This window comes from Diabrotica virgifera, chromosome 1, assembly GCF_917563875.1.
Source record: "Diabrotica virgifera virgifera chromosome 1, PGI_DIABVI_V3a".
NCBI lineage: Eukaryota > Metazoa > Arthropoda > Insecta > Coleoptera > Chrysomelidae > Diabrotica > Diabrotica virgifera.
In genome coordinates this window covers 282561779-282588288 of record NC_065443.1, presented here as the reverse complement: position 1 = coordinate 282588288, position 26510 = coordinate 282561779, and the positions used below count along the sequence as shown (strand labels likewise).

Here is a 26510-nt window from a genome sequence, read left to right as displayed (position 1 = left end):
TCCCTTATACTCATTTCATAATGACCATCATTAAAAGCTCGTTGCATAATATACTATCAAAAACCAGTCTCATTTTAATTGGCTTTAATAAAAATCGTCTTTTTGTTCTACGAATATTTAACATACCGTATATGAATTTCGCACCAAATAACATTCCAAATACTATAATTGTTTTATTTTTATTTAATAATACAGTAACAAGTATTTTAAAATTAATCTCCTTTTAACAGACTCTAATAACAACTTATCTTTTTCGGTGTACGAATATGTAACATTCCGTATATGAATTTGGAACCGAATAACATTCCGTATATGCGTTTGGGACCTCACCGCCTATTGGTTAAAATATGACCGCGTGCTGAAACGAACCAATAGAAAACACCTAGGTTCCAAATACATATACGGAATGTTTATATGCTTACCGGGCAATGATAGAAATGTTATCAAAAATTTAAAATTATCATCAATGTCCAGTTTCTATGGACAATAACGTTAATATCCGGCCATTGTCGACAATGACCAATTCAACCGACCATTGTCGATATTGGCCGGATTTACGTCATTGTCCGTAACATATACACAAATCAAGTTCATTCAAAATTACAGTTTGATATCATTAATATTACGGATGGCGGCGCAGCAAACTAAAGTTAATTGCATTTTTCTGAAAACAGCCCAATTGGTAGATAGGACCTTTCAGCTTAGCGGGGCAGTATTGTACAAACGTCTGCTTGTAGTTCCTTTTCCTATCGGAGGTTGGCTATCATCACAGCTATCCGTACCTTATTGGCGGCGGCTCTGAAAAGATCTACTGAGCTGCAACTATTGGCTCCGTGCGTCTCCCCTCTATGTACAGAAATTGACAGTCACGTGACACGCTGTCAGTTTTGTAAGGACGTTTTAGTATTGACTCTTATGGGATTATTTTGTTAAACTTGAATATTTTATTTTCTAGTGATAATAAACGAATACAAATTGTTAGAATTCATTAGTTATTCTTTTATAATGTCATTTATAGTTCAACAAAAATATTTTTTGTCATTAATAAAGATTTATTGACCTAATTTGCGATAGTGAGGTTATATAGGATAACGTATCCGTACTTTTTGGAGTCAATTCGGATTTATCAGAGCTAAAAAGTGTATGTAATTTCCCACAACAATTTCATGTTCTTAGTAGATTCATAGAACATACTTTTTAGAAAAAGTATATACTAAGAATATGCGTAATTACCATTGCGAATGTGCAGAGCACATACTGAGTATATACTACATTACACTACTTAAACGTTCTATGTATATACTTAGAATGTACTACCGCACTTCTTTTCAGTATATACTAAGAATATACTTTTTAGAACATTCCAAGGACGTGCTATAAACCTTCTATTTATATACTTAGAACGTACTACCACACATCTTTTTAGTTTATATTAAGAACGTACTTTTTAGCATATTCCAAGGAAGTGCTATAAACCTTCTATTGATATACTTAGAACGTACTACTGCACATCTTTGTATTAAAAGAATATATTTTTAAGGATATTCTAAGTGCTATCAAGTGCTATATTGCTCAGAAGTATGTTTTCAGCATCACCTAATCTCATCTTAGGTTCTACTGGTTCTACCAAATAGCTATTATATTTACATATTTTAATGGCAAATGAGAATGTAGTTAGTACCTACATTCTGCAATATTACTTAAAAAGTAAGTACATATTTATAAATTTTAGTTATCTATATAAACTATTACAGTGGCGGTTATCCCTTTAGGTCAATTGGTCAATGACCTCCCTGTAATAATTGTACAATCAAACGATTATTATGTAATTATTTCCTTAAAAAAAGAAAATTGTCTGTATTAAAAATGTTCGGAATACAATAGTATCGTTCAAAGTTAAATTTTGCTTTTATTGTATTGACTTTTCAGTCATTTTGTTGTTGTAAAATATAGCGACAAAGATGCCGCCAAAAGATTACCGATAAATAAACATGAAATACGAGCTGTTTGACGGTACCGAAAAGCCAAATTTATCTTTGACTCAAACTACCGCAATATTACTCTTAAACAGCTAAATACGAACATTCACGATGGTCAAGAAATTTATTTGACCTCACTGTGAGAATACAGCACTGGGAATCCGAACGTTCACGAAAATACGCACTTATATGCAAGTTGGTACAAATCGTGGTCATTGACCGTAGACCGTAGGTATCGTTTTCGTTGTTGAGACTAAACTCTCTCAGTTTCTATCTTATCTACGGTTGAGACGTGACTATCTAGGCAGGGAGTAAGATTAGTTCGCAATTTACAAAGTTAAGTGCGTTCGTGAGATTAATATTATTTTATTATAGATTCTTATAATATGTCGGTAGTGGTTAGTATAAATGAACTCCAACGCCAAATGAAATTAAATTTTAATGAACGTTTGAAGTTTAAAGATTGCGGAATTTCAAAACCGTGTTTTTATTTATTTTAGGTTTTGAGTTTAAGTAGTTTGTTGATATTCTGGCTGTTATAATTACATATTATATCATACTATTTATCTGATTTATTTGACAATTAGTAATGAAGACTTGTTCCTTTTACTTATTTCATATTTACTTGTCAAATAAAGATCCGCTTAAATTTAAACAACATATTTCAAAATAAGTTATAAGAAACCAATACAGATGATGGAATAAGAAATTATTTAAAATGGGATTTGTAGGTCTTGTTTTTCCAAAAAAATCTTGAACCACCGGATATGACCTCCCCCTTCACTTACAGACCAGCCGCCACTGAACTATTATATTATAATATTTAGCTAAACTAAACTATGTATGAGTAACTAAAATTTATATACTTATATGTACTTACTTATATGTATTTATTAAATAATATTGAGTTACCAAAATATATTATTACTAGTACTTTAATTATCATTCGTCTTCATCCTTAACACTGCCACACTGCATAGATACATATTTTCGATTTCATATTTTACCGTTGTTACCTACCCTGATCCATTCAGGTAAGAAATGGTCAGAATAAGACAAGACGGGGTTAGGGGGATATGTATTGTGGAAGTGGAATAACAACATCAGTGCACCGGTGAGTGTTGCCAAACGGAGGGAAATTTCACTTTTTGCTGGAATTTTTAACATGAAAGGTGATAAAGGAAAAAGTTAACTCAAAAGGGAATTTTTGTTCCAGTCCAAATTATTAAATATTAAAAAAAATCAAAATATTTGAAAATAATTAAACATATCTTCTCAGATTTTGTAAACAGGAGGGAATTTTTTTATAAAAGTGGGAAGTTTTAAGGTTGACGGAAAAAGCTTACTCGATGGTTGGCAACACCAAATTCTTTGTTTGTGGGTTTTGGCATGCTTTGGTTCTGGAATGGCCCGTATCACAGCCTCCCGTATTGAATTTAATGTTACTTAAATTCAAATTCCAACGATGTAAAAATACTCGTGATAAACTCGAAATGGTAAAGTTATATCAATTATGAAAACGAATTTTTAATAATAAACGTTAATACAATTAATGTTTAAACTTTTTTACCATACAACAATTTTGAAATGAAATTCGTCCAATAGGTACTACCTACATACATAAATTTTATTAATTATTCTAAAATATAACGAAGTTGATAATCTATAAGGCTAATATTATACTTCCTATACATACATATTGTTTTTAAGATATTTTAAAAGTATCTACTTATAAGTATGTGTTAAGAATGTACTTATAAGTATGTGCTAAGAATATTCGATAAGGGTATATTCTAAGAATAAACTTTTACGAATATTCCGAGTTACTACGTACACGAATGTACTCAGTATATTCGGTACGAGAAGATACTTTAAAGTATATGCAAAGAACATGAAATTTAGAATGTTTTTTAAGGTACATGCAATGCTTGTACTAAAAAGATTATACTCCGGCGAATGTTGGTAGTATATGCTTAGAACATGATACGAACATCATTGTTATGTGGGTTGTACAAAACTTATAAAAACGTAAATAATATTATTATATCATGTGTATATTGCCACATCCTTTGTATATATAGAAAAAGTTAACCTCACTTCATCCTTATAACAGCGTTAATTAATTTTATTCTTTGATCTATTTTTTTTTGGGAATGAGGAAAATAAAAGTATTTCACATCACTAGTTTTCCATGTATTTTTACAGTAAACAACAGAACAAATAACGTGATATGGCATTTTTTTAAATGTCTCATTTAAACATACAATAAAGCGTCCTTACAAAGATTCAAGCAACCGCCACTATGAGCAGGTCGGTCGATTTTGCTTTGACACTTTGTTAACGCTCGGAGCGAATACCACTCTCGCTTAAGATTCTCAGCCAGGAAATTCTTCTACCTATGGATCTTTTCCCCTTAATTTTGCCCTGCATTATGAGCCGTAATATCTCATATTTCGCACCTCTATAGGTTGTTGTACAAAGCTTGTTTGTAATTGGTCCAACCTCAGGCAAGTTTACTTCACTGTTATCAAATTTTGACACTAATGACGATTATAAAATTTTGACATTATTGGCATCTCATAGGTTAATTAAGTTATATAATTGATTTTTTGTATTTTCTGCGTTATTCCTTTAAACTGTTTTCTTGTTTTGATGTTCTTTATCACCTCACAATCCTTTTATAGCCTTCTTAGCACCTTTGCATTCGTAATTCGTTGGATCCATGGTACTTTCAAAATCCTTCTATAGCACCACATCTCAAATGCTTTTAACTTCTTTGTATTGTCTACTTTCAGTGTCCAGCTTTCCATTCCATACAACAAAGTCGAGAACACGTAGCATCTTAAGGCTCTTATTATCAGATCCAGAGGATGGTCTCGATTAACAAACATTTTTTTCATTTTTATTAATGCCCTTCTTGCAATTTCGATGCGTGTCCTGATTTCTCTACCGGGGTCGTTGTTTTCTGTTCCCCAGGTTCCCAGATATTTGTAGGTATTTACTCTTTCTACTTGTTTTCCGTTGATATCTAGCCTTCCTGCTGTGTGTTGCTTAGAAATAATCATGAACTTGGTTTTCTTAACGTTGATTTGTAGTCCATATTTTATACTGACTAGATGCAATATATTTACTAATCGTTGCAATGCTTCTAGACTGTCTGCAAAATAGCGGTGTCGTCTGCGAATCTTATGTTGTTCAAGATTTTTCCGTTTATTGATATATCCTGTTCTTCCTCTGATATTCCTTATTCTTCCTTAAAAATAGCTTCGCTGTACATATTGAATAACAATGGAGACAACACGCAACCATGTCTAACACCTCTTTTAATTTCTATGGCTTCAGTTTTGACATTTTCGATTTTAACCTTTGGTTATTGGTTCCAGTACAGATTTTCAATAACCCGTATATCTCGACTTGCCACATCCTTTTCTTTTAAAAGTTAGCCGACATAGAGATCCTGGTTCATATCTAGTCGTCTTTGTGCGAGGACTTTAAAAGCGAACAGAGCCTCTCTCGTCCCTAGGCCTCCTCCGAATCCAAACTGGGTGTCATCTATATCTTCTTCTATTTTTTTTTTGTATAGTCTTCCGTGTATTATTTTAAGGAATATCTAAGTGTGTGGCTTATTAAGGAAATTGTTCTGTAATGGGAGCATTCTGTCGCATGTACTGACTTGGGTAGTGTTACAAACGTGGACAGCAAAAAATCATGGGCATTTCCTCCTGTTGTGTATACCTTGTTGAAAAGATCTAAAAGTATATGCAGCATTTCTTCGTCAATGCATTTAATTAGCTCAGTGGGTATCTGATCTGGGCCTATTGCTTTAATTCGCACATTATTATTTTCGGCCCTGTTTTGAATTGTACAATCTATTGATGTTAATATTGGCCATTTAGGAGCCGCTTTACTCAAGTAATTACATTATAGTTGGTTTTTATTTTAGGTTATCTCGGAGATGAAAATAAAATGGAAATTAAGGAGAAAATTATTGAAGATTCATCTTTCAAAGGAAATGATACTACTCGACACACTCGAGGGAAAACATTAGATAAAAATTGGAAAGTTCTGACTGAAAAAAGACCATACAAGTGTGAAATTTGTTTTAAGCAGTTTAGCGAAAGGAGTCCTTTGAAAATGCATTTAATAGTGCACACTGGAGAAAAATCCTACAAGTGTGAAATTTGTTTTAAACAGTTTGGTAGAGCAGATAATTTCAAAAGACATTTGAGAGTGCACCTTGAGGAAAAACCATACAAGTGTGAAATTTGTTTTAAACAGTTTAGTGGAGCAGGTGAATTCAAAAAACATTTGATAGTGCATACTAGAGAAAAACGATACAAGTGTGAAATTTGTTTTCAGCAATTTATTCAAGCGAGTAATTTTAAAGCACATTTGAGAGTGCACACTGGGGAAAAGCCATACAAATGTGAAATTTGTTTTAAGCAGTTCACTAGAGCAATGAGTTTGAAACACCATATGAGATCGCATACTGCAGAAGAAACACCTTACAAGTGTGAAATTTGTTTTAAACAGTTTGGTAGAGCAGATAATTTGAAAAGACATTTGAGAGTGCACACTGGAGAAAAACCATACAAATGCGAAATTTGTTTTAAGCAGTTTAGTGGGAAATTTGAATTTAAAAGACATTTGAGAGTGCATACTGGAGAAAAACCTTACAAATGTGAAATTTGTTTTAAGCAGTTTAGTGAAGCAGGTCATTTGAAAGAGCATTTAAGAGTGCACACTGGAGAAAAACCTTACAAGTGTGAAATTTGTTTTAAGCAATTTTCTTTTATAAGTAGTTTGAAAAACCATAGGAGAACACATACTGGAGAAAAACCATTTAAGTGTGAAATTTGTTTCAAACATTGTAGTGCAGCAGATTCTTTGAAAAAACATTTAAGAGTGCACACAGGAGAAAAACCCTACAGGTGTGAAATTTGTTTTAAGCAGTTTATTCAAGCAAGTCATTTGAAAAGGCATTTGAGACTGCATACTGGAGAAAAGTCATCCAAGTGTGAAATTTGTTTTAAATGGTTTATTAGAGCAGATCAATTGAAAACACATTTGAAAGTGCATACTGGAGAAAAACCATACAAGTGTGAGATCTGTTTTAAACAATTTTCTGTTAAAAGTAATTTGAATAGACATTTGAGAGTGCACACTGGAGAAAAATGTTAGAAGTGTGAGATTCGTTTTACTTAACCCCTTAGAGCCAGCACATACGATGAAACGCAGATGTAACGAAACTGCATACTTCAGTTACTTTTGAGTTTCATTTGAGTTTGAGTTCATGCCATAGAGAGACCACACATGATGAAACCATTTTGACTGTTTCAAACCGTCAGTTTAAAACGCATACCGATCATATGGCCATTACTCATATTATTATTATTATTCTTTTCTGGATATATTTAACTTTGCTGTATGCATTACAATCATACTATTACTACTTATAAGTTCTATTTGGTGAAGGGTTGTTATTTGACCCAGGACTGAGTTGTACTCTCAGAGTTCGCCCCCGATACGTTCTGACATTAGTTATGTCTGTTGCTATTAGAGTTTATATGTTTAATTTAAGAAAGAACTAGGATTTGACTTTAAAATAAAAACTTCTTTTATTATTCAACAACATTAATTTTTTACCAACAACCTACTTATATTTTTTTATATGTCATTTCTATCTTCTTTTTCTATCTTCTTTTTCTCATAAAATAACAAACTGTTGTCAAATAAAATATGCTACTCTATACTCGATGCTAAAATTCGTTTTCTGTGTTTTTCTTGTATTGCGACCAGATCAGTATCGTTATTCTTTAATAGTCTGTATAGAATTTGACATTTTGTTCTACTTATACTTTTTATTTTTAATTGGCAAACTTTACATTGGGTCCTATTTCTTTTGTAATTTGTTCCTTGGAAAGTCCATTCAGTAACTGTGTCATCTTTAATTATTCTAAAAAAAACTGCGATATACTTATGCCAGGAGATCTTTGGAAAGATTGTCTGGCGCCTCTTGTGCTAGTTCTTTAGTTTACCCTGGGTGCGCGTGTAGTATTACCTGTTTACGCGAACTAGCGTTACACCCCCTTTAAGGACCGGTTGTTCGAACGCTAATCAAGAATGATCACTATCAAATATTTAATTACTGTCACAACTGTCAATGTCAACTTTGGTTTCGTTGCTAAAAACATAATTAATTATAATTATGAGATCAGTTCATCAATTAAGATAACAATTATTAACATAATTGATTAACTAATTTCATAATTATAATCAATAATTATGTTTCCAGTAACCCAACCAAAGTTGACATTGACAGTTGTGACAGTAATTAAATATTTGATAATGATCATTGCTGATTAGCGTTCGAACAACCGGCCCTATGTATAAAATTATGTATAATATATACGCTGTGAGCTCGTACGTAGAGGGGATATTTACAAATTCGCGAACGCCAGTAGTGGCAAGTCTGTAAACGTTTACCGGAAATTTGACATAAATGTCAAAGTGATTAATTTAAAATTAAAATTAAAAACATTAATATTAAAAAAGATTAGTTGGTCAAAGCTGTGGTATATATTTTTACCTTAAATATACTTACGTCTTAAATAATGAATTTAAGTTTTTTTAATGTTCCGTAATATGTAATTATAAATTAATCTTAGCGCCATCTACACGATAATTGTGAAAGTATCCGAAGTAAGAAATTCATATTTTATCAATAGAACGTCAAAATGATTAGCAAAATCTTAAAAAAATCGATTACAATTTAATTACTTTTTTGCGTTGTAAATATTAAGCGATAACAATTAAATAATAAATTTAAAAATTACCGGTAAAAGTTGAATTAATAACCGCTAGGAGCGACACCAGCGAAGCTCACAGCGTATACGCTGTGAGCTCGTACGTAGAGGGGATATTTACAAATTCGCGAACGCCAGTAGTGACAAGTTTGTAAACGTTTACCGGAAATTTGACATAAATGTCAAAGTGATTAATTTAAAATTAAAATTAAAAACATTAATTATAAACAATATTAGTTGGTCAAAGCTGTGGTATATATTTTTACCTTAAATATATTTACGTTTTAAATACTGAATTTAAGTTTTTTAATGTTCCGTAATATCTAATTATAAATAATCTATTATAATCTTAGCGCCATCTACACGATTATTGTCAAAGTATCCGAAGTAAGAAATTGATATTTTATCAATAGAACGTCAAAATGATTAGAAAAATCTTAAAAAAATCGATTACAATTTAATTACTTTTTTGCGTTGTAAATATTAAGCGATAACAATTAAATAATAAATTTAAAAATTACCAGTAAAAGTTGAATTAGTAACCGCTAGGAGCGACACCAGCGAAGCTCAGAGCGTATAGGGTCACTATGAAAAACAATAAATGTCAATTTTGGCCAAAATTAGGATATATGCTCCATGTTGTAGAGGTTGTCAGTTAGTTACGAACTATAAACAGTAACGGCAAGAAAAGATTAAGGTTTGTGAGAAAATAAGGGAAATAGATATAAGCCACCGCCTCAAATAATGTGACTTCAAACCTTAAAATCATGATTTTACAGAAACTATTAAAAATGACTATGATCGTTTTTCGTAGTGACCCTTCATATGAATAAGATATACCTAAATAAAAAAATATATTTTAAACGATTTTTTTTGACATTAATGACATAATTGTGATGTAAAACTTCTGTCAATATGAAAAAAATATTCTTCCCTGTAACTTTACCAATTCCTAACAATCATCACTTTTATATTCCACTTTTTCTAGCCGTTTTCTCTAAGTAGACTGCAGTCTTATTATTTACATTACATGCGCTGCTCGAAGAACCATCATGCCGATTTTCTTTAGAGTTGCCAGCTTGTGCTCTGTCATTCTTTCTGTAACCTTTTCTGTAGTTACTAAAACCACCTTACTAAACCCTACTCCTCTTTCACTTTGTCTCATTTCATTTCCGGAGTAGTATATAGTGAGAATTTATTTTTATGAATTTCTCCTGACTCTTCCATCTGATTTGTAGTGTCAATATTTCACCAATTTGTAAAATATATACAATTTTTAATTCTGTATGTAACATTATTTTATTGTCTATTAATATAATAAATGTTAGTTGTTGTCTGTAAACATTCTAATGTTACATAGTTTATGTGAATAATGTTTGTACCATAATAAATATTTTAAATTTATATATCAATATCTCGCATTAATCTTTTTTTATTAAATCATAATGAAAGTATTGTAAATGTTTTTTCCACCTACCTCTACCGAAAGTATACTTTTCCGGACCTGATTGTAGGGAGCAAAGTTGTACTTTTCCTCCCTAGGGAGGAAAATATTTTTCCTCCCTAGGGAGGAAAAGTAAAAGTGACGTCATGGTATTTCATTCATGAAATATAACTTATTGACGCCCTGTACAATATCTATTTTCTATTCGTAAGTATCTATACATTTTAATGTTTATTTAAAAACACTTTGTATTTTGCAGAATGGTAAAAAACAGTAAATTGTTATTCTGATTTAACAATGTTTACATTAATAATTTGACTTATATTTGACAGTTGACAGTTATATTGTACCTACTTGTTAGTTTTAGTTCTAATAAATTTTGTTGGTTAGATACATAAATAAATTAAGTAAAAATAAAAAAATGACTTGTTATTTGAGGAAGGTGGAAAAACCATATGTATAAGGGAGTAAAGTGCCTTTTCCTCCCTTGAATGATTACTGCCCTCCGCTACGCGTCGGGCAGTAAACTTCATTCTCGGGAGGAAAAGTAGCACTTTCCTCCCTTGTTATAAAAATAGCTATATCTTCTGCTTTCTTCTGCACAAACAACCTTATTGAACAAAAACAACAAAAACGTTGTGTTTACGTTAAAAATATGCGTTTGCGTGTTTAAAGTTCAAAATGTAGAAATGTACACAAACAAGACTGAAATGTGACAAATGAAATGATAGGAATAGGAAAAACCCACAGAGAACACAAAAAGGAACGTGTCAAGTCCACAGAAATTTAATATTTCTATGAGTCCTATGGATAAACCAAACAACAATCAAAGACATACGCCTGACACGGTTTTTATTAACTTTTTAAATTGATATCCAGTATTATTTCCATAAAAGGAAAATATAAAATTAATTAAACATAAATATAGATCGAGAAAAAAATACTACATCAGTTAAATACTTCAGAATTTTGAAAAAACTATTTGTGATGGGCTTATGCCATATGGCAATAAGGGTCATAATTATAATGAAATAGAATCGTAGCAGTGGGGGTGAAACGTCACACTTTTTCGGTCTATAATAGGTTTGTTTATTGTTCTAGCATCAGTTTCAAACTGTTTGAAACCATCAGCGAATAGTGGACCAGCGCGAGTAGAGGGGATAGTATACTGGTGACTGTATTATGTTTTCTCACTGACGAACTGTTTGCTGACGGTTTTTGACTAGTTTGACTGTTTGCTAGAACAAACCTACTATTAACTTAGTTTAGACGTCGTTTTGACTAGAAATGTTTGATTTGATTCGTATGCATATTTATCATCGATGACGCATGGGTATTCTTTCATTTTTCCTACTGTATGTACAAATACACAAGTTCAAATTACACAAATACCCATTATCTCTCAACTATTATATTACATACATTTTTATTGTTGAAATGTTTGTCTGATAAAAATCGGTCCGAGTTAGCCGGATTTCTGGATTATCGGGGCCGACCTATCGGGGTTCCTCTGTATTACATAAAAGTAAATTTAATTAATTGTATTTTGCCTGTAGTAGGTAGTGCATTTTAATAATTAATTTTATTTACTACATACAATTGTTTATCTTTTAATAACATAACCAGGCCCGCGCCGTCCATAAGGGCGAAGAGGGGCGGCGCCCCCCGGCGCCGTGTTTGAAAAGGCGCCGCGCCGACAGGTTACCGAAAAAAATTTTATACCTACTGATCTACTTATAATAATCTATTGAAAAATCTTATGATTAAATAATGTTAAAAGAGCTTAGTGTTCAAAAATAAAAAATTTAAAAATAAATCCATTTCTCATTCATCGCTCTCAACAACAACCAATTTTCGTACCACCCAAATTTCTATGAAGTAGTCTATATATTGGATGTTTAGCGACATTCGATACTTTTCATGGTAAATTTATTAGCTAGGAACTGTTTTGTTTCGATAATATGTACTTCATTGTGTCCACTTAAGGACTCCTAGCCAAATCTGTGACTGTCATTTCCGATTTTATTTATGGCCTTTAGGTTTTACACTATATCTGATGCTAATGAATGGTAATTTTTGTCTTTAGTTTAGTCAGTATTATCTTTTCAATAAGTGCGGAGTGTGTTCTTAGGGAACAAATATATAATTGTGTCTACGCTGAGCTACTGTGCTCTGTAAAATAAGGTAAGACAAGAACTAGAATTATTATTATAAAAGAGGAAAGGAAGTGGAAAATATTAACCCTCGGATTAACGATCGTTTGTTAAACTAACTTTATCATTTATGGGTTACATCAAATTTTGTATCCACCAACTTTTTTAGGTTCCCGGTTTAGACTCCGGAGGTTCCGGAATATTTGCAAATTATACATTGTTTCAAAAGTTATGCATCACCTAAAATTATGCTCATTTTCACAGTTGATTTTTCGTGAACAGATTAAAGGATTCGTCTATTTTTTTTTATTTTTTTTTATTTTTCTTTGGTATTTACCTACACAGTAAGGCAAAGGTTTACTCAAACTTCTATTTTGAACTTATACCGGGTGGAAGAAAGATATGTGTTTCTGATGTTAAATTTGAGACACCCTGTAGGGAGGACAAGGTATAAGTGTGGGTATACATCTAAATCATGTGGTAGTTTTGTTTTGTGAACATTTTTTTTAATGTCACTGATATCTTTATAAACAAAGAAATTATACGGTTGTATTCTTTAAAATGACGTTTTTTACCGAAACAAAACTAAATTAACAATAAAAGAATATCAGTTAAAAAAACCTTACCTAAAGTTTTGTTATGCGTTATGCGCCTTTCGTTCTTGCAACATGTCCCGCCCATCCCCATTTTTGCCTTGTAATATATTCGATAATATCTTCCACTCCGGTTCGTCTACGAACTTCTTCGTTTCTTACTCTATTTCTTACGCTTATTCCAAGCATTGATCTCTCCATCTTTCGTTGTATTCTTCCCAATTTCTCGACTGAAGTTGTTTTTGTTACAGTGAAGGTTTATGCTTCGTATGTGAGGATTGGTAAAGCGCACTGGTTAAAAGCTTTCCTTTTTAAATGGATCGGTATATATTTGTTTTAAATACGTCTCTCATTTTTCCGAATGCAGCCCAACCTAAACTTATTCGTCTGAGTAGCTCGCATGTTTGGTTGCAAAGAAATACACATATTTTTCCACAAGTCCTATGAGCGATTTCTCAATTTCTATTAGCTCACTAAAACTTGAATTCATTATACAGGATGTAACAAAAGGGCAGGTCATAAATTAAATCACAGATTCTGAGACTAGAAATAGTTCGATTGAACCTAAATTACCTAAGTACAAATGTGTACATAAAAAAGTTACAGCCGTTTGAAGTTACAAAATCTCATATTGGTTATCCGAAGGCTAAAGAAAAATACCTAATCTTTCAAACAAAAAAAAAATTACTACCTTGCTCGACTATTTACCTTTCTTAAACATTCGATTTTTTGGTAGATGTCCTCAGAAAAACGAAAGAAGAAATTTTCCGGACATCAAAATCTTATTGATAAAAGAAAACGCGAAGAAAATTTAGAGAAACACTATGGGAAAATAACTCAATTCTTGTCTAAACCACATCCGCATGAACCATCGACGTCCGCCTTATCAAAGTGCAGAACAACATTAGCAACTAATGTTAATGCACAGATAGATACAACGCAGTCAAAAAATATCATCATAGACCCTGAAGATGATATTAGTAGTAGAGATATATCAAATTTACAGCCAGTCTTAAAATCAGAAGGAGACATAGAAATAAGTAATCTTCAATTTGAAAGCTTTGTTATCCCTGAAGATCCTGGCTTGTGGCCAAATAATTTAACTTCATCCCAAATTGAACACTTAGTAGAAAATGGATCTTCTCGGTATCAAAACGAGTGTGATAATTATGTTAGGGATACATCAGACCGAAAGTTTTCATCGGTCTTTTTTACTCGAACTCTTTCAAATTTAGAAAAAATTAAACGCCAATGGCTGATGTATTCTAAATCAAAAAATGCAGAATTTTGTTTCTGCTGCAGATTATTTTCTAATAATTCATCAAAAGTTACAAGATTTAGTGATACGGCTGGTTTTAATGATTGGAAACATATAAGTAGGTAAACGTTTAAATGTTCATGAAAACAGCAAAATACATTTCGAAAAGTTAAAAAAATTGTCTGATTTAGACACTCGTCTAAAATCGAATACAACCATAAATTGTACAAGCCGACATTTTTATTGAACGCAGAAACAAAATATTGGTCTGCAATTATTGAAAGAATATTTTATACAGTACAATTTTTGTCTGAGCAAAATCTAGCTTTTCGTGGTTCAAGTAATAAATTATTCGAAAAATATAATAATAGCAATTTTTTAAAATGTATTGAAATGATATCCAAATTTGACCCAGTAATGGCTGAACATACTAAAAAAGTGCAAGGGAATGCGGGTGACAATAAAAAAATGCCTCATTATTTAGGGGATAAAATTCAAAATGAAATAATAAATTTAATAGGCAATAATTTAAGAGTAGAAATTTTGAATAGAGTTAAAAAATATAAATATTTTTCTATTATCCTTGACTGTACACCCGATATTAGTCACCAGGAGCAAATTTCGGTATGCATTCGATTCGTGAATTTAAATGCTGGTTTAACTGAAACACAGTGTTGCGTTGAGAAACATTTTTTAACTTTTTGCCCTACGACAGATACGACAGGGAAAGGGCTAACAACATTCCTAGTATCGACAGTGGAGCAGTATGGTTTAAAAATGGACGATTTACGCGGACAAGGATACGATAATGGTGCTAACATGCGGGGAAAGCATAATGGGGTACAAAAAAAAATCTTGACATCAACTCAAGAGCTTTCTTTGTGCCTTGTTGCAATCACACATTAAACCTTGTGGTAAACAATGCCTCAAAATGTAATATCTCGACTGTAAATTTTTTCTCAACGATTCAAGAAATTTATAATATTTTCTCAGCTTCAACAGATCGGTGGGCAATTTTAAAAAATATGTACCAAACTTAACGGTAAAACCTCTATCAGACACTAGGTGGTCTAGCAGAATTGATGCTGTAACTCCTTTAAGCATCTTTAAGATATCAACTGGGAGAAATTTATGATTCACTATTTGAAACAGCCAGCGACCCGAATAACTTATTTGATAATAATGCAAAAATGTAGCTACAGCTTTAGGAACAAAGATTAAAAATTTTGAGTTCATTTGCCTATTAACTTTATGGTATAATATTAAGTAATGTAAATATTTCGAGTAAACTATTACAAACCAAAGATTTTGACGTTTCTCATGCTTGTTCAAGTTTAGATATATTAAGTAATTTTTTAAAAAAGTTCAGATCAGACAAAGGGTTTTATTCTGATTTATTAGTCGCTGCTAAAGAAGTTGCTGCTTCTGTAGATGTTGAGGCTAAATTTGAGACTACCGGAATGTTAAGGACAAGAAAAGTAAAAAAGCAATTCACTTATGAAAATGATGACGAGATAATAGAAAACAGGGAATTACGTTTCAAAGTTGATTGCTTTTTTGCTATGTTAGATTTGAGCATTCAATCTATAGAAGAGATATTTACATTATTAACACAGTTTTCAAATAACTTTAATTTTTTAAATGTCCTCTTAAAAATTTCGCCACATTCAGACCAAGAGCTACTCAATTATTGCAAAAATCTTGAAAACGTTTTAACAGACAAGAATAAAAATAAACGTGATATTAACGGTAACGAATTATTTAATGAATTAAAATTTCTGCAAAATTTTGAATTAAAATCAGAGATAATATCCTCTCCAATTGAGACATTAAATAAAAATAAATTAAATGATGCATTTCCTAATACTAGTATAGCCTTGCGAATATTATTAACAATGCCCGTTTCAGTGGCCACAGCAGAAAGATCATTTTCAAAATTAAAAATAATTAAAAATTATTTAAGATCATCAATGTCACAAGAACGGCTTCAAAATTTGGCTATCATTTCAATCGAATCAGATTTGCTAAATAACTTAGACACACAAGATGTGATAAAACAATTTGTGAAGAATAAAGCACGTAAAGCTATTATATTGTAAATTTAAATTATTAATATTAATAATTAAAGAGCGGATAAATTGCAAAGAAAGTTTTTTAAAATGCGCATTTTACCTAATGTGCATATTTTTGTAAAAAAATGCAGGATTAGGCTTAAAATATGTAAATAATATTTTTAAATATAAAACTACTTTTTAAGGATTTAAAATTTTATTTATTTATTACAATGAATCAATTTTACAATGAAATTATTTTAGTGCAATTTTTCGATTCTTCCATATTTTGTATGTAAATAATATACTCTTCATTTGTAACAACAAAGTGAGATATCTTAAGTTAAAAATGAAGCGGCACAGTTATTTTGATTAATGTATTATGCTCCTTCGTTTTTAACTTCAAATATCTTTAAAACTAATGATTTTATCGTTACGAATGACGAGTATATTATGTTCATAGAACGTTGAAAAATCTAAAAAAATATGCTAAAATAACAATTCCGTCAGTGGCGTAGAATTTGTGAAGGGTAAACCATTCATTTTCCCCCGTCCAAACCTATGGTAGTGCCCAGAAACGTTTGTTTAACATAATTTAGTAGGGTGTGTATAAAATATTTTCAATTATTTTCAATTATTAAGAAACATATTTTTCGATTTCATTTTCCCTCGTTATAACCAAATATGCCTCTTTACAGCGGTGTTATAGTTCAATAGGAATTTCATGGGACATCTAGTGTACCTCGTTATAACCGAAACCTCGTAATACCCGTGCTCGTTATAGAGAGAGTCTACTGTAGTTTGTTTCTACCTACAAAGGGAGGAGGAAAGGGGCGCCTAAAATTTCTTGCCCCGGGGCGCTTGAAAGCCTTGGCGCGGCCCTGAACATAACCTTAATTATTACTTTTTCTTCTTATAATTTTTTTGGCCTATGACCTTGACAATAATTGTCCAGTAACCAGGACCAATATGATTGGTCAATATAATTAAAAGTGCGAAAAATGTTGCCGAGCTATGAAACCAGGTGTCGCTTTTACGAACTTGCACGGTCCCAATACCTCTTCAAGAGTCTTTACTGCGTTTACTATTGCCTTCCATGTTTGTCGGTCCTGTGCCACTATTTCCCATTGTCTCACTACCATTTTCTAGATCTTCTCTAACTGCATCTTTTTACCTTTTTCTAGGCCGTCCTACAGACCTTCTCCTATTTGGCCTCTCCTCGAGCAGCTGTGTCTTGTTTGATTTTTTGATACATTTTTAAAGTGTTTTTATGAATGCACACATCATATCCTCAATTATGGTTTTTAAAAACCGGATATCGAATAGTAGTGCCCATAAATTTGTTCCCAAAAGCACCAAAAAAAGTCAAAATAATCGAAAAGCTTTGTATAACTTTCCTTGCGATGCGTGGTTCTGGCATTGGAATTGAAATTAGTGGAAATTTCAATTGTTTTGATACATACAAAATCTTATACTGATATATCTGCTCTCATGTACTGAGGCTGAAAAACATTAGCGTTCACGGAAAAACTTTTAGGGAACTATTCGGCAGCAAATATTTCTTGGGGATTTTTTTTACAAAAAAAAATTGTGATGTTTATTTGTCCGGAGATTATTTGTGGGGATTTTTTTCGGGATTATTTGTCTGGACCCCACGATAACAATCCATGAATTTTCTATCAGTTTCTTTTAATTCTTTAGCAGCCACATGCCCACAGAAATACAACTGATATTCTTCTCAATGTACTGTGTAGGGATGTATCCACATAGTTCTCCTTTTACGTTTTTGTCTTTGTCAAAGATATAAATACTTAACCATCACTGCTTTATCACTTGAACAAGACATTTTACAGAAGTCTGTTCTCACAGAAAAATGAAATGATTGTGAGGTTTGAGGTTGCGGCGCAGGGCCCCCGCTACCATAAGTGCAAAGTGTGAAATGCACACGGGCGCCATCCTTTAGGGGCGCAAAAATTGAGGATCAAAAATTGCAAAAATATTTACAAAAAAAAATCAAAAAGCAAAAATTAATTTTAAAATAAAAGTTGAGAAATTAAATAGATCAGTTTTACTTTGTTTGGATGACATTATTAGTCTTTCTATAGATATAAAATAAAAAATCCTGCTATAAAAATAACAAACACCCATTCCGTAGACAAAACTGTAGATAAGAAATACCTAACTAAGCCCTGATTTCGAGGAAAAATTCTAAACATGTAAGTAGTAGTGTGTGGGCGGTAATTCTATCTCATCGATAACCCAACGATTGTGTGACACTCAAATGATGAATCGACAATATTTGATAATCGCAACTAATTAGACCGGCCTCGTCGTCCCCGTTAGCGAAATTATTTCGATTCGATTTTTTTGCACATTACTCAAAATGAGGTCCTTATAACAAATCCAGAGAGCCAGGCGGTGCCTTGGTTGAAAACTTATTAAAACAAATTCACAAAAATAATTTTTTTCATTCGAACAAATTTTTTGGATAGCTTGGGTCATTCTGAGTAAAAAATGTCTCTTGTCATTTTTCACTAAAATTGATTGTTGTCGAGTTATACGCGATTTAAACTTTAAAAATGCGAAAATGGCCATTTTTAAGGCTTAATAACTCGATTAAAAATTATTAATATGAGAGTCAAAAAGTGACGAAGTCAAAGTTTAAAACCCCTCCTTCAAGATCCTAAAGAAATTTTTGTCATGATTTTATTACAAAGCTGTTGTTTTTAATTATTAACAATTAGCGCTATGGCTATAGCCCAAGCTGTATCGTTGCCCCCGTTAGCGAAATTATTTCGATGGTTTTTTTTTGCAAAAACTTACTCAAAAAGAGGTCTTTATAACAAATCCACAGGGTTCCAGGCGGTACCTTGGTCGAAAAATTGTTTTAAACAACTTTTTAAAACAAATTCACAAAAATAATTGTTTCACTTCGAACAATTTTTTTTAGATAATTTGGGTTATTCTGAGCAAAAAAGGTCTCTAGTGATTTTTCTCTAAAATTGATTGTTGTCGAGTTAGGTATATGGCCATTTTTTCGCATTTTTCAAATCTTACATCGCGTATAACTCGACAACAATCAATCTTAGAGAAAAATGACAAGGAACCATTTTTACTCAGAATGAACATAGTTATCTAAAAAAAATTTGTTCAAAATGAAAAATTTTCTTTTCTGAATTTGTTTAAAAAAATTGTTTTCGACCACGGCACCGCCTGGTACCCTGTGGATTTGTTATAAGTATTATGGTAAGTCCCGTCTAAAGGTACGTTTTTACTGGCGCTGCTGGCTCGTTTAATCGCTGAAAGATCGTCGCTGAACAGGGTTGCCAGATTGGGGTATTTTCCCACAATTTTTTGGTAATTTGAAACCGTCTAGGGGAATTAAATTTGCGAATGTACATAGAACTGTATATTATACTCTCATATAATCGAAGACGATAGGACCTATGAATTATTTCCAGGGCCTCTGTTAATAAGTAGTATAATTTTGGTTTACTCTTCTTTACATATGACTACTACTTCATTAAAATGTGCCAAAAATTTAAATTTGGGAGATTTGAACTTCAATTAGAGGGAATTTCAGTTTCTAAGTGGGAGATTTATAAAATCACATCTGGCAACTCTGTAGCTGAACAGTGAATGCGGTGTATCTGATTGTGCGTGTGGTTGTGTGGATTGTAGGAGCCGTTTTGACTAAAGCGTCTATAACCTTTGTACCCAGGGGCAGCAAGTGTCGATTTTTGGTGACTGCTCTGAGAGTATGAGAGCAGACAAAATCGTAGACACTGGGCGGTTATAGTGGTGTATTTCGTTGACGGCCAGACAAACAGACAGTCATGAAACCGGAAATATATATTTGTTCTCGTATTGCTGAGCCGCGTCGAATAATATATCACTTGTACTATTCCGACGACTTTAAAACAGTACTTTCGGTCGAATTGCTAAAATCGGAAGTTCTAGGTGAAATTTCTCACTTTTATTACCATCGTTGGGTTATAAGCTTTCATTCGACATCTCATTTGCCATTAAACCTAGTGCCATGGCGAAGGAGTTATTTTCACAGACGGACAGATAGTCAGAAAACCGGAAGTATACATTTAAAACAGTACTCCCGGTCGCCTTTCTAAAACCGGAAGTCCTAGGTCAAGTTTCTCACCTTTAGTACCATCCTTGAATCATAACCTTTCGTTCGACATCTCATATGTCATTCTACCTAGTGGAATGACGGATGAGTTATTTTCACGGACGACGAACAGACGGGCAGACAGTCATGAAACCAGAAGTAGGTATATATTTGTTCGCATCTTGCTATAGCGCGTCGAATATTACATCGCTTGTACTATTGACTTTAAAATAGTACTTGCGGTTGCATTTCTAAAAGCGGAAGTCTTAGGTCAAATTTTCTCACCTGTAGTAGTATCCTTGGATCATAAGCTTTCATTGGACACCTCATTTTCATTCTACCTGGTATAATGAGGAGTTATGTTTACGGACGGACGGACAGACGACAGACGGACAATATTAATATTATTATTCAAAGAAAACAATTATTGTTAAAATACATGCGAGCAGAGGAAATAGAGGATGAAGAAAGAATTGTCCAATGCTACAAGATTAGAAAAACATGCAATATTTAAAAGAAGACAAGAAGAAGGATACTTCAAAATTGTGATAAACAACCATTTATTAGGAAATTATGAAATGATACATACTTATAAAAACAAGCTTCACTTCACAAAAATTTCTCAAATACAAAACTCCGAAACACGCACCGTCAACAAATCACACAAGCAGTTTACTGCAATCATTGCTCAGATTCAGCGACGATCTTTCAGCGATTAACGAGCCGGCCGCTTAAAAACGTACCTTAATGGACAAAATTTGAAAATCGCGTTACTCTGGGTTCGCCATCCACAAAAGGTGGGATGTTGTGAGGTGAGCAAAAATGTTCTCGGGTTAAGTCTAAACCCTCTATGTGTGACAAGATGGTCCAGCAGAATTGATTCAATAAAGCCCCTTAAACTTTATTTAATTAAGATTTGCTATGGTGTTATTTGTTCCTATTTTGCTTTATTTGCACCTACCTACCTACCTTCAAAAAAAATAAATAAAAAAAAATTATCAAAATGCCTTAAGGGGCGCCAAAATCATTTTTTGCACACAGGCGCCAGTAGTTCTTACGGGGGCCCTGTTGCGGCGTGTGTGGTGAACAGGGTCCGGACAAAAAATCCCCACAAATTATCCTTGGACAAAAACCCCCAGACAAAAAATGCCCACAAAAAATACCCACAAATAATCCCCACAGAACATCTCGGACAAAAAATCCCTAAGAAATATTTACTGCCGAATAGTTATCTAAAAGTTTTTCCGTTAATGCAATTGACGCAAATGTTTTTCAGCCTCAGTGCATGAGAGCAGATATATCAGTATAAGATTTTGTATGTATCGAAACAATTGAAATTTCAACTAATTTCAAATCCAATGCCAGAACCACGCATCGCGAGGAAAGTTATACTTTTCTATTTTGACTTTTTTGGTGCTTTTGGGAACAAATTTTATGGGTATTACAAACAATGGTATTACTATTCGATATCCGGGTTTTCAAAAACGTAATTGAGGATCTGTGTGCATCCCTGAAAAAACTTAAAATTTATCCAAAAATCAAATCAGCCATAGTAGACCGGGAGATATTATACAGAAGTTCAGCCACGATTTTCTAAGTCCTGCCTTTTGCAATAGTGGAAGGGTAGACGAGGTACTTACAATTTTTGGAAATATCCACAAATTTCCTGTGACATTTTCCTGTAAAAATTAGATTTTCCCAAAAAATAAAAATAGGGTTTTGCGATGAATTTCAGAGTCCTGCCATATCTGTACAATGACAGGATACTATGGATTTTATGAAGAAAATTTTTTGGTCAGGCAGGAGGGTTACAAACGGGCTAACGGAGTATATATGTATACAAACAGGTAAGGAAAATAATGAAATTTTCATGATTTTCTGGGTCCTGCCAATTAAATAAATTAAACATATTTATTTCAAAATGATCAAAAAAATGTTGGCACGACGGCGACGTCTCCTACTGTTTAAGTATACTTGTCCCTTGGAAAATTATGCGCAAAATTTTTAGTCCTGCCTTTAAAAAGTTATAATACCCAAATGCAATCAATACTTTTTCGGTACTTGGCAGGAAGGTTAAACGGTTTTTGTAAGATGGCAGGAGTCCTAGATTTGTAAGAAAATTCGTGAAAAATTCCACGATGTTCTGAGTCATGCCATTTTACATATGTTTCAAGCGGAGTAACCTAGTTGAGTCCCAGAATTTATAATCCGTCTTTCCAATAGCCGAGTTGAGTCCCGAAGATGGGTAAATTGAGTCCCGTGCCTACCTGGGGCTTAGTCGGTGTACGTAATGTTTTCTAGGAATGAGAAAACAATAATTTATTTTATAACATATAATTTTATTACAAAAATGTATACCTAAAATATTTACAGTAAACAATATAACATACATTTACATGCTAAGTAAGGTATTTAAATGCCAGTCTATGTACATGTATGTTTTTGTTTTCAAATAAATGTCTAATGTAATATTCAAAAGTTCCATCTAAGTATATAAATGGTGTCCAAACCTGCTAAAAATTGTAAATTGTTGCAGGAAAACATAATAATTTGGTTTTCTATGTCGTTTACCATTAGAAAATCCTCGTTTTTGTTGGTTTTTACTGGAAATGTTTTAATGTTCATGAGCTTCTTCCATACTTTTTGGCAATTTAAACAGAAGAGATCGTTGGGCGTTATACATATTTTTCGGACCAATTCCACATCTTTGGTAGTCAACGTACTAATATCGCCATTTCGTAATTCCTCGTGCAAAATTTTCATATCATCCATTTTTATAGGTCGTTCACTGATATCTTTTACGGTCTTTCGCTTCAAGAAGTTACTTAACATTTGACAATTGAGTACATCTTCGTTTAATTCACTATGATTGTGGTCATTCATAATTTCCGTCACTAAGTTGTCCCCTTGAGTTTTAAAAATGCTTTACATTTTTCTTTCGTCTGCGCACAACAAATCCAACGCTTGCTGTCATTTTTTAAAGATTTGTGAAAACGATATTTGAAGCCAAGCCATTCAACACAATCAATTGTTGTTTTCCTTTTTCACTAAGAACAATTATCACATAACTCATTTTGACAATCAACACCGTATCGTATATGTACAGATACATCGCACTCCAATAAATATTTTGTGGTGTACATATTACTTTTTGTATTTGATTACCATAAATGCAGAACCAATAAAATACTTACAAATTAAAAAGCTATTAAAAGGTAATTGGGAGGATTACGATGCCCGGGACTCAATTCGACCATCTAAATATTTTGACCCTTCTTAATTCAGGTATACGGGACTCGATTTACCTATGCCCGTTTCAAGAATCTTAATATAAGTCTATTTACATAGAGGCAGGATGGTTTTATAGTTATTTCGTATTCAAGGTAGGGCATTAGTGCGACAAAGTCCAATTACTCGTTTGTCGCAAGAGATACGAAAAAAAGTTATTTAGGTAAAACGTGGGGCAAAGAGAGGATCATAATTTAAACATTTTCTAATATACAGGGCTACTCGTGTTGAAGGGTGATACACACTTATGTTTTTTTTAATGGAACACCCTGTATATAATTTTAAGATTCCTAAGATAATTTTAAGACAATTTAACACAATTCACGTAATCCAAAAATGTTTCCTAAGGGAGCTAGAGCTCTTTGAAGATGGCGCCTTGTTATTAGATTTTTTTTTATCTCCAGAACGCTTTCATTTCGATAGACAAAAACTAGTCCGCCTTTTTATCTTCCAGAGATAAATCGATTCCATCAATTGCGAATCTCTAGTACCGGTCATAGGAGTCCGTTTTGGGTAGGGCAACGGTTATTTTATCGCATAACTTTTTTGTCTTTAACTTTTAAGCATTTTTGGCACTATATTATTAAATTGTGAGGTATTCTAGTACTAAACGTTACTCTTGCTTTAAGTCAGTAGGAGGCATAGTTTTCTAGAAAAATCAATTTCAAAATTTTTCGTATTTTGAATTTAAGAAAAATTTGGAAAAAAAGCGGTGTGTTTACCGACTTAAAGCAAGAGTAACTTTTAGCACTAGAATACCTCATAATTTAATGCTCTACTGTCCAAAATGCTTAATAATTAAAGCAAGTTATGAGATTTCGTTGATCTACCCAAGACGGACGCCTATGACCGATACTAGAAATTGACAATTGATAAAATATTCATCTGTAGAAGAAAAATAAACGTACCAGTTTTCGTTTCTCTAAATAGTTTTTTGTATTTTTTTTTCAAATTCAAAAACCGAAAATTTTTCAAATCGATCTTTCTAGAACACGGCGTATCCTACCGTCTTAAAGCAAGAGTATCTTTTAGCAGTGGCGGCTGGTGAGGTAGTGTCATGAAGCCATGGCACTACCTTATTTTTATACAGAAACATATTTTTTTTATCTTTAAACCGTTTTAATGTCCGTTCATTTTTTGTGCGTATTTCTTTTCTCTTTATAAATTATATAAAATCTGGCAACTGTGCAGTGTAGTACAACCCTCGCCACTCACAGTGGAAGGAATGATCGCATCGTGCCCCGTGCCGAAAGCTTAGATGGCTCAGCTGAAAAGATAAAGATTTTACGGGCATTCTATGTAAGTGACAGAGATAGAGCTATATTGCACTTTTCATACACATTTAAATGCGACTATTCGTGCCTCGCTCGATCTAATATTTTTTACTATGCTCATCATAGTGAATAGTGGATCGTTGATCCAAAAAGGTTCTCGTACAGGGTAGTACATTATATTTTCGAGTTTTTTTACGCGCTCGCTCGCTCGTTTTTGTATTTATAATTATTACATTTTTAATTATTAAACTTTTAATTATAAACTATTATAGTTTTAGGTAATTTAAACTTTTTTAATTTTTAATAAAACTCGAGTTAAATTCAACTTATCGTGATAGTCTAATTCAACACAATGAACAAGAAGTGGATAAACAATCGATATGTTTTGAATCAAATTAAAAATTATATCTATATGGTTTTGTGGAACTTTTTGAATTAGTTTTCAGAAATCACGACGAAAAGGAAAATTCAGAAAATAGAGGCATCTTTATGGAACTGTTCAATGTTAGCCGAATTAGACAACGACTTAGGTTCATATCCAAAGTTCCAAATCTTTAAAAGCATGTACCTCAAAACAATACAAAATGAACTCCTTCAATGCATCTTAGATGTTTATAACGAGGAAATAAGGAAAGAAATTGAAAATGATCTTTGTGTTGCAGTGATTGCCGATGAAACGACAGACGCCGCGTCGCTGGTGAATTTCAGTTAGTTATAGTTGTCCGATATTTGTGTAAAGGGCGATAAGTTGAGAGATTTTGGAGATTTTACTTGTTGGACGGACATGATGTCAAATCAATCACTGAATGCATTTTAAATGTTTAAATTTCTTGACAGCTCAGAAATGGTATACCTATACCTACATAATGTAAAAGTATCCGTACCTACCTATTTTTTTAATTTCTATTTTATACTTTTTTTGACAATATCGTGAACCCGTCACTAAAAATTTAGGCAGCTGCCCGAATTCTGGCACTACCTACTTAAAGTGGTACGAGCCGCCACTGTCTTTTAGTACAAGAATACCCCATAGTTTAATAATTCAGTGTCAAAAATGCTTAAAAGTTAAACACAGAAAAGTTATGCGATAAAATATCCGTTTCCCTACCCCAAACGGACGCCTATGACCGGTACTAAAAATTGACAAATGATGGAATCGATTTATCTCTGGAAGATAAATAGGTGTACCAGTTTTCGTTTTTCTAAATAGAAGTGTTCTGGAGCTATTTAAAAAAAACTAATTATAATACGCCATCTTTAAAGAGCTCTAGCTTCCTTGGAAAGCATTTTTGGGCGAGGTGAATTGAGTTAAATTTTCTTAAAATTATCTGAGGAATCTCCGGGCTTCGATTGTTAGAAGAGTTTCTGGACACCCTGTATAATAGGTACAATCCCTACTACTTATAACCAATTAATTGTAAAATTATTGATTTTCTTCCTATTACTTTTGTTACGTTTACTTAGATACAAATATGATCTAATCGATTAAAATAAATGGGTTACAGTTTGGTATTAGCATTGTTTATATATGGTATTAGATT

At 32.6% G+C, this 26510-nt stretch overlaps 1 protein-coding gene across 2 annotated transcripts in view; it reads left to right on the top strand.

The window, feature by feature from the left end:
* The window catches only part of LOC126879137 (zinc finger protein 235-like), an 80541-nt gene that overhangs the window by 49915 nt on the left and 4116 nt on the right, over positions 1-26510 (top strand). Inside the window, exon 2 of one of the 2 annotated variants that reach the window (XM_050642113.1) lies at positions 5923-8165. The exons of the other annotated variant lie outside the window; for it this stretch is intronic. Within the exon in view, the coding sequence (XP_050498070.1) occupies positions 5923-7160 (1238 nt within the window). The 3' untranslated portion in view covers positions 7161-8165. Of the gene's footprint in view, positions 1-5922; positions 8166-26510 lie in introns of those variants that run through there. 2 annotated transcript variants of the gene reach the window in all.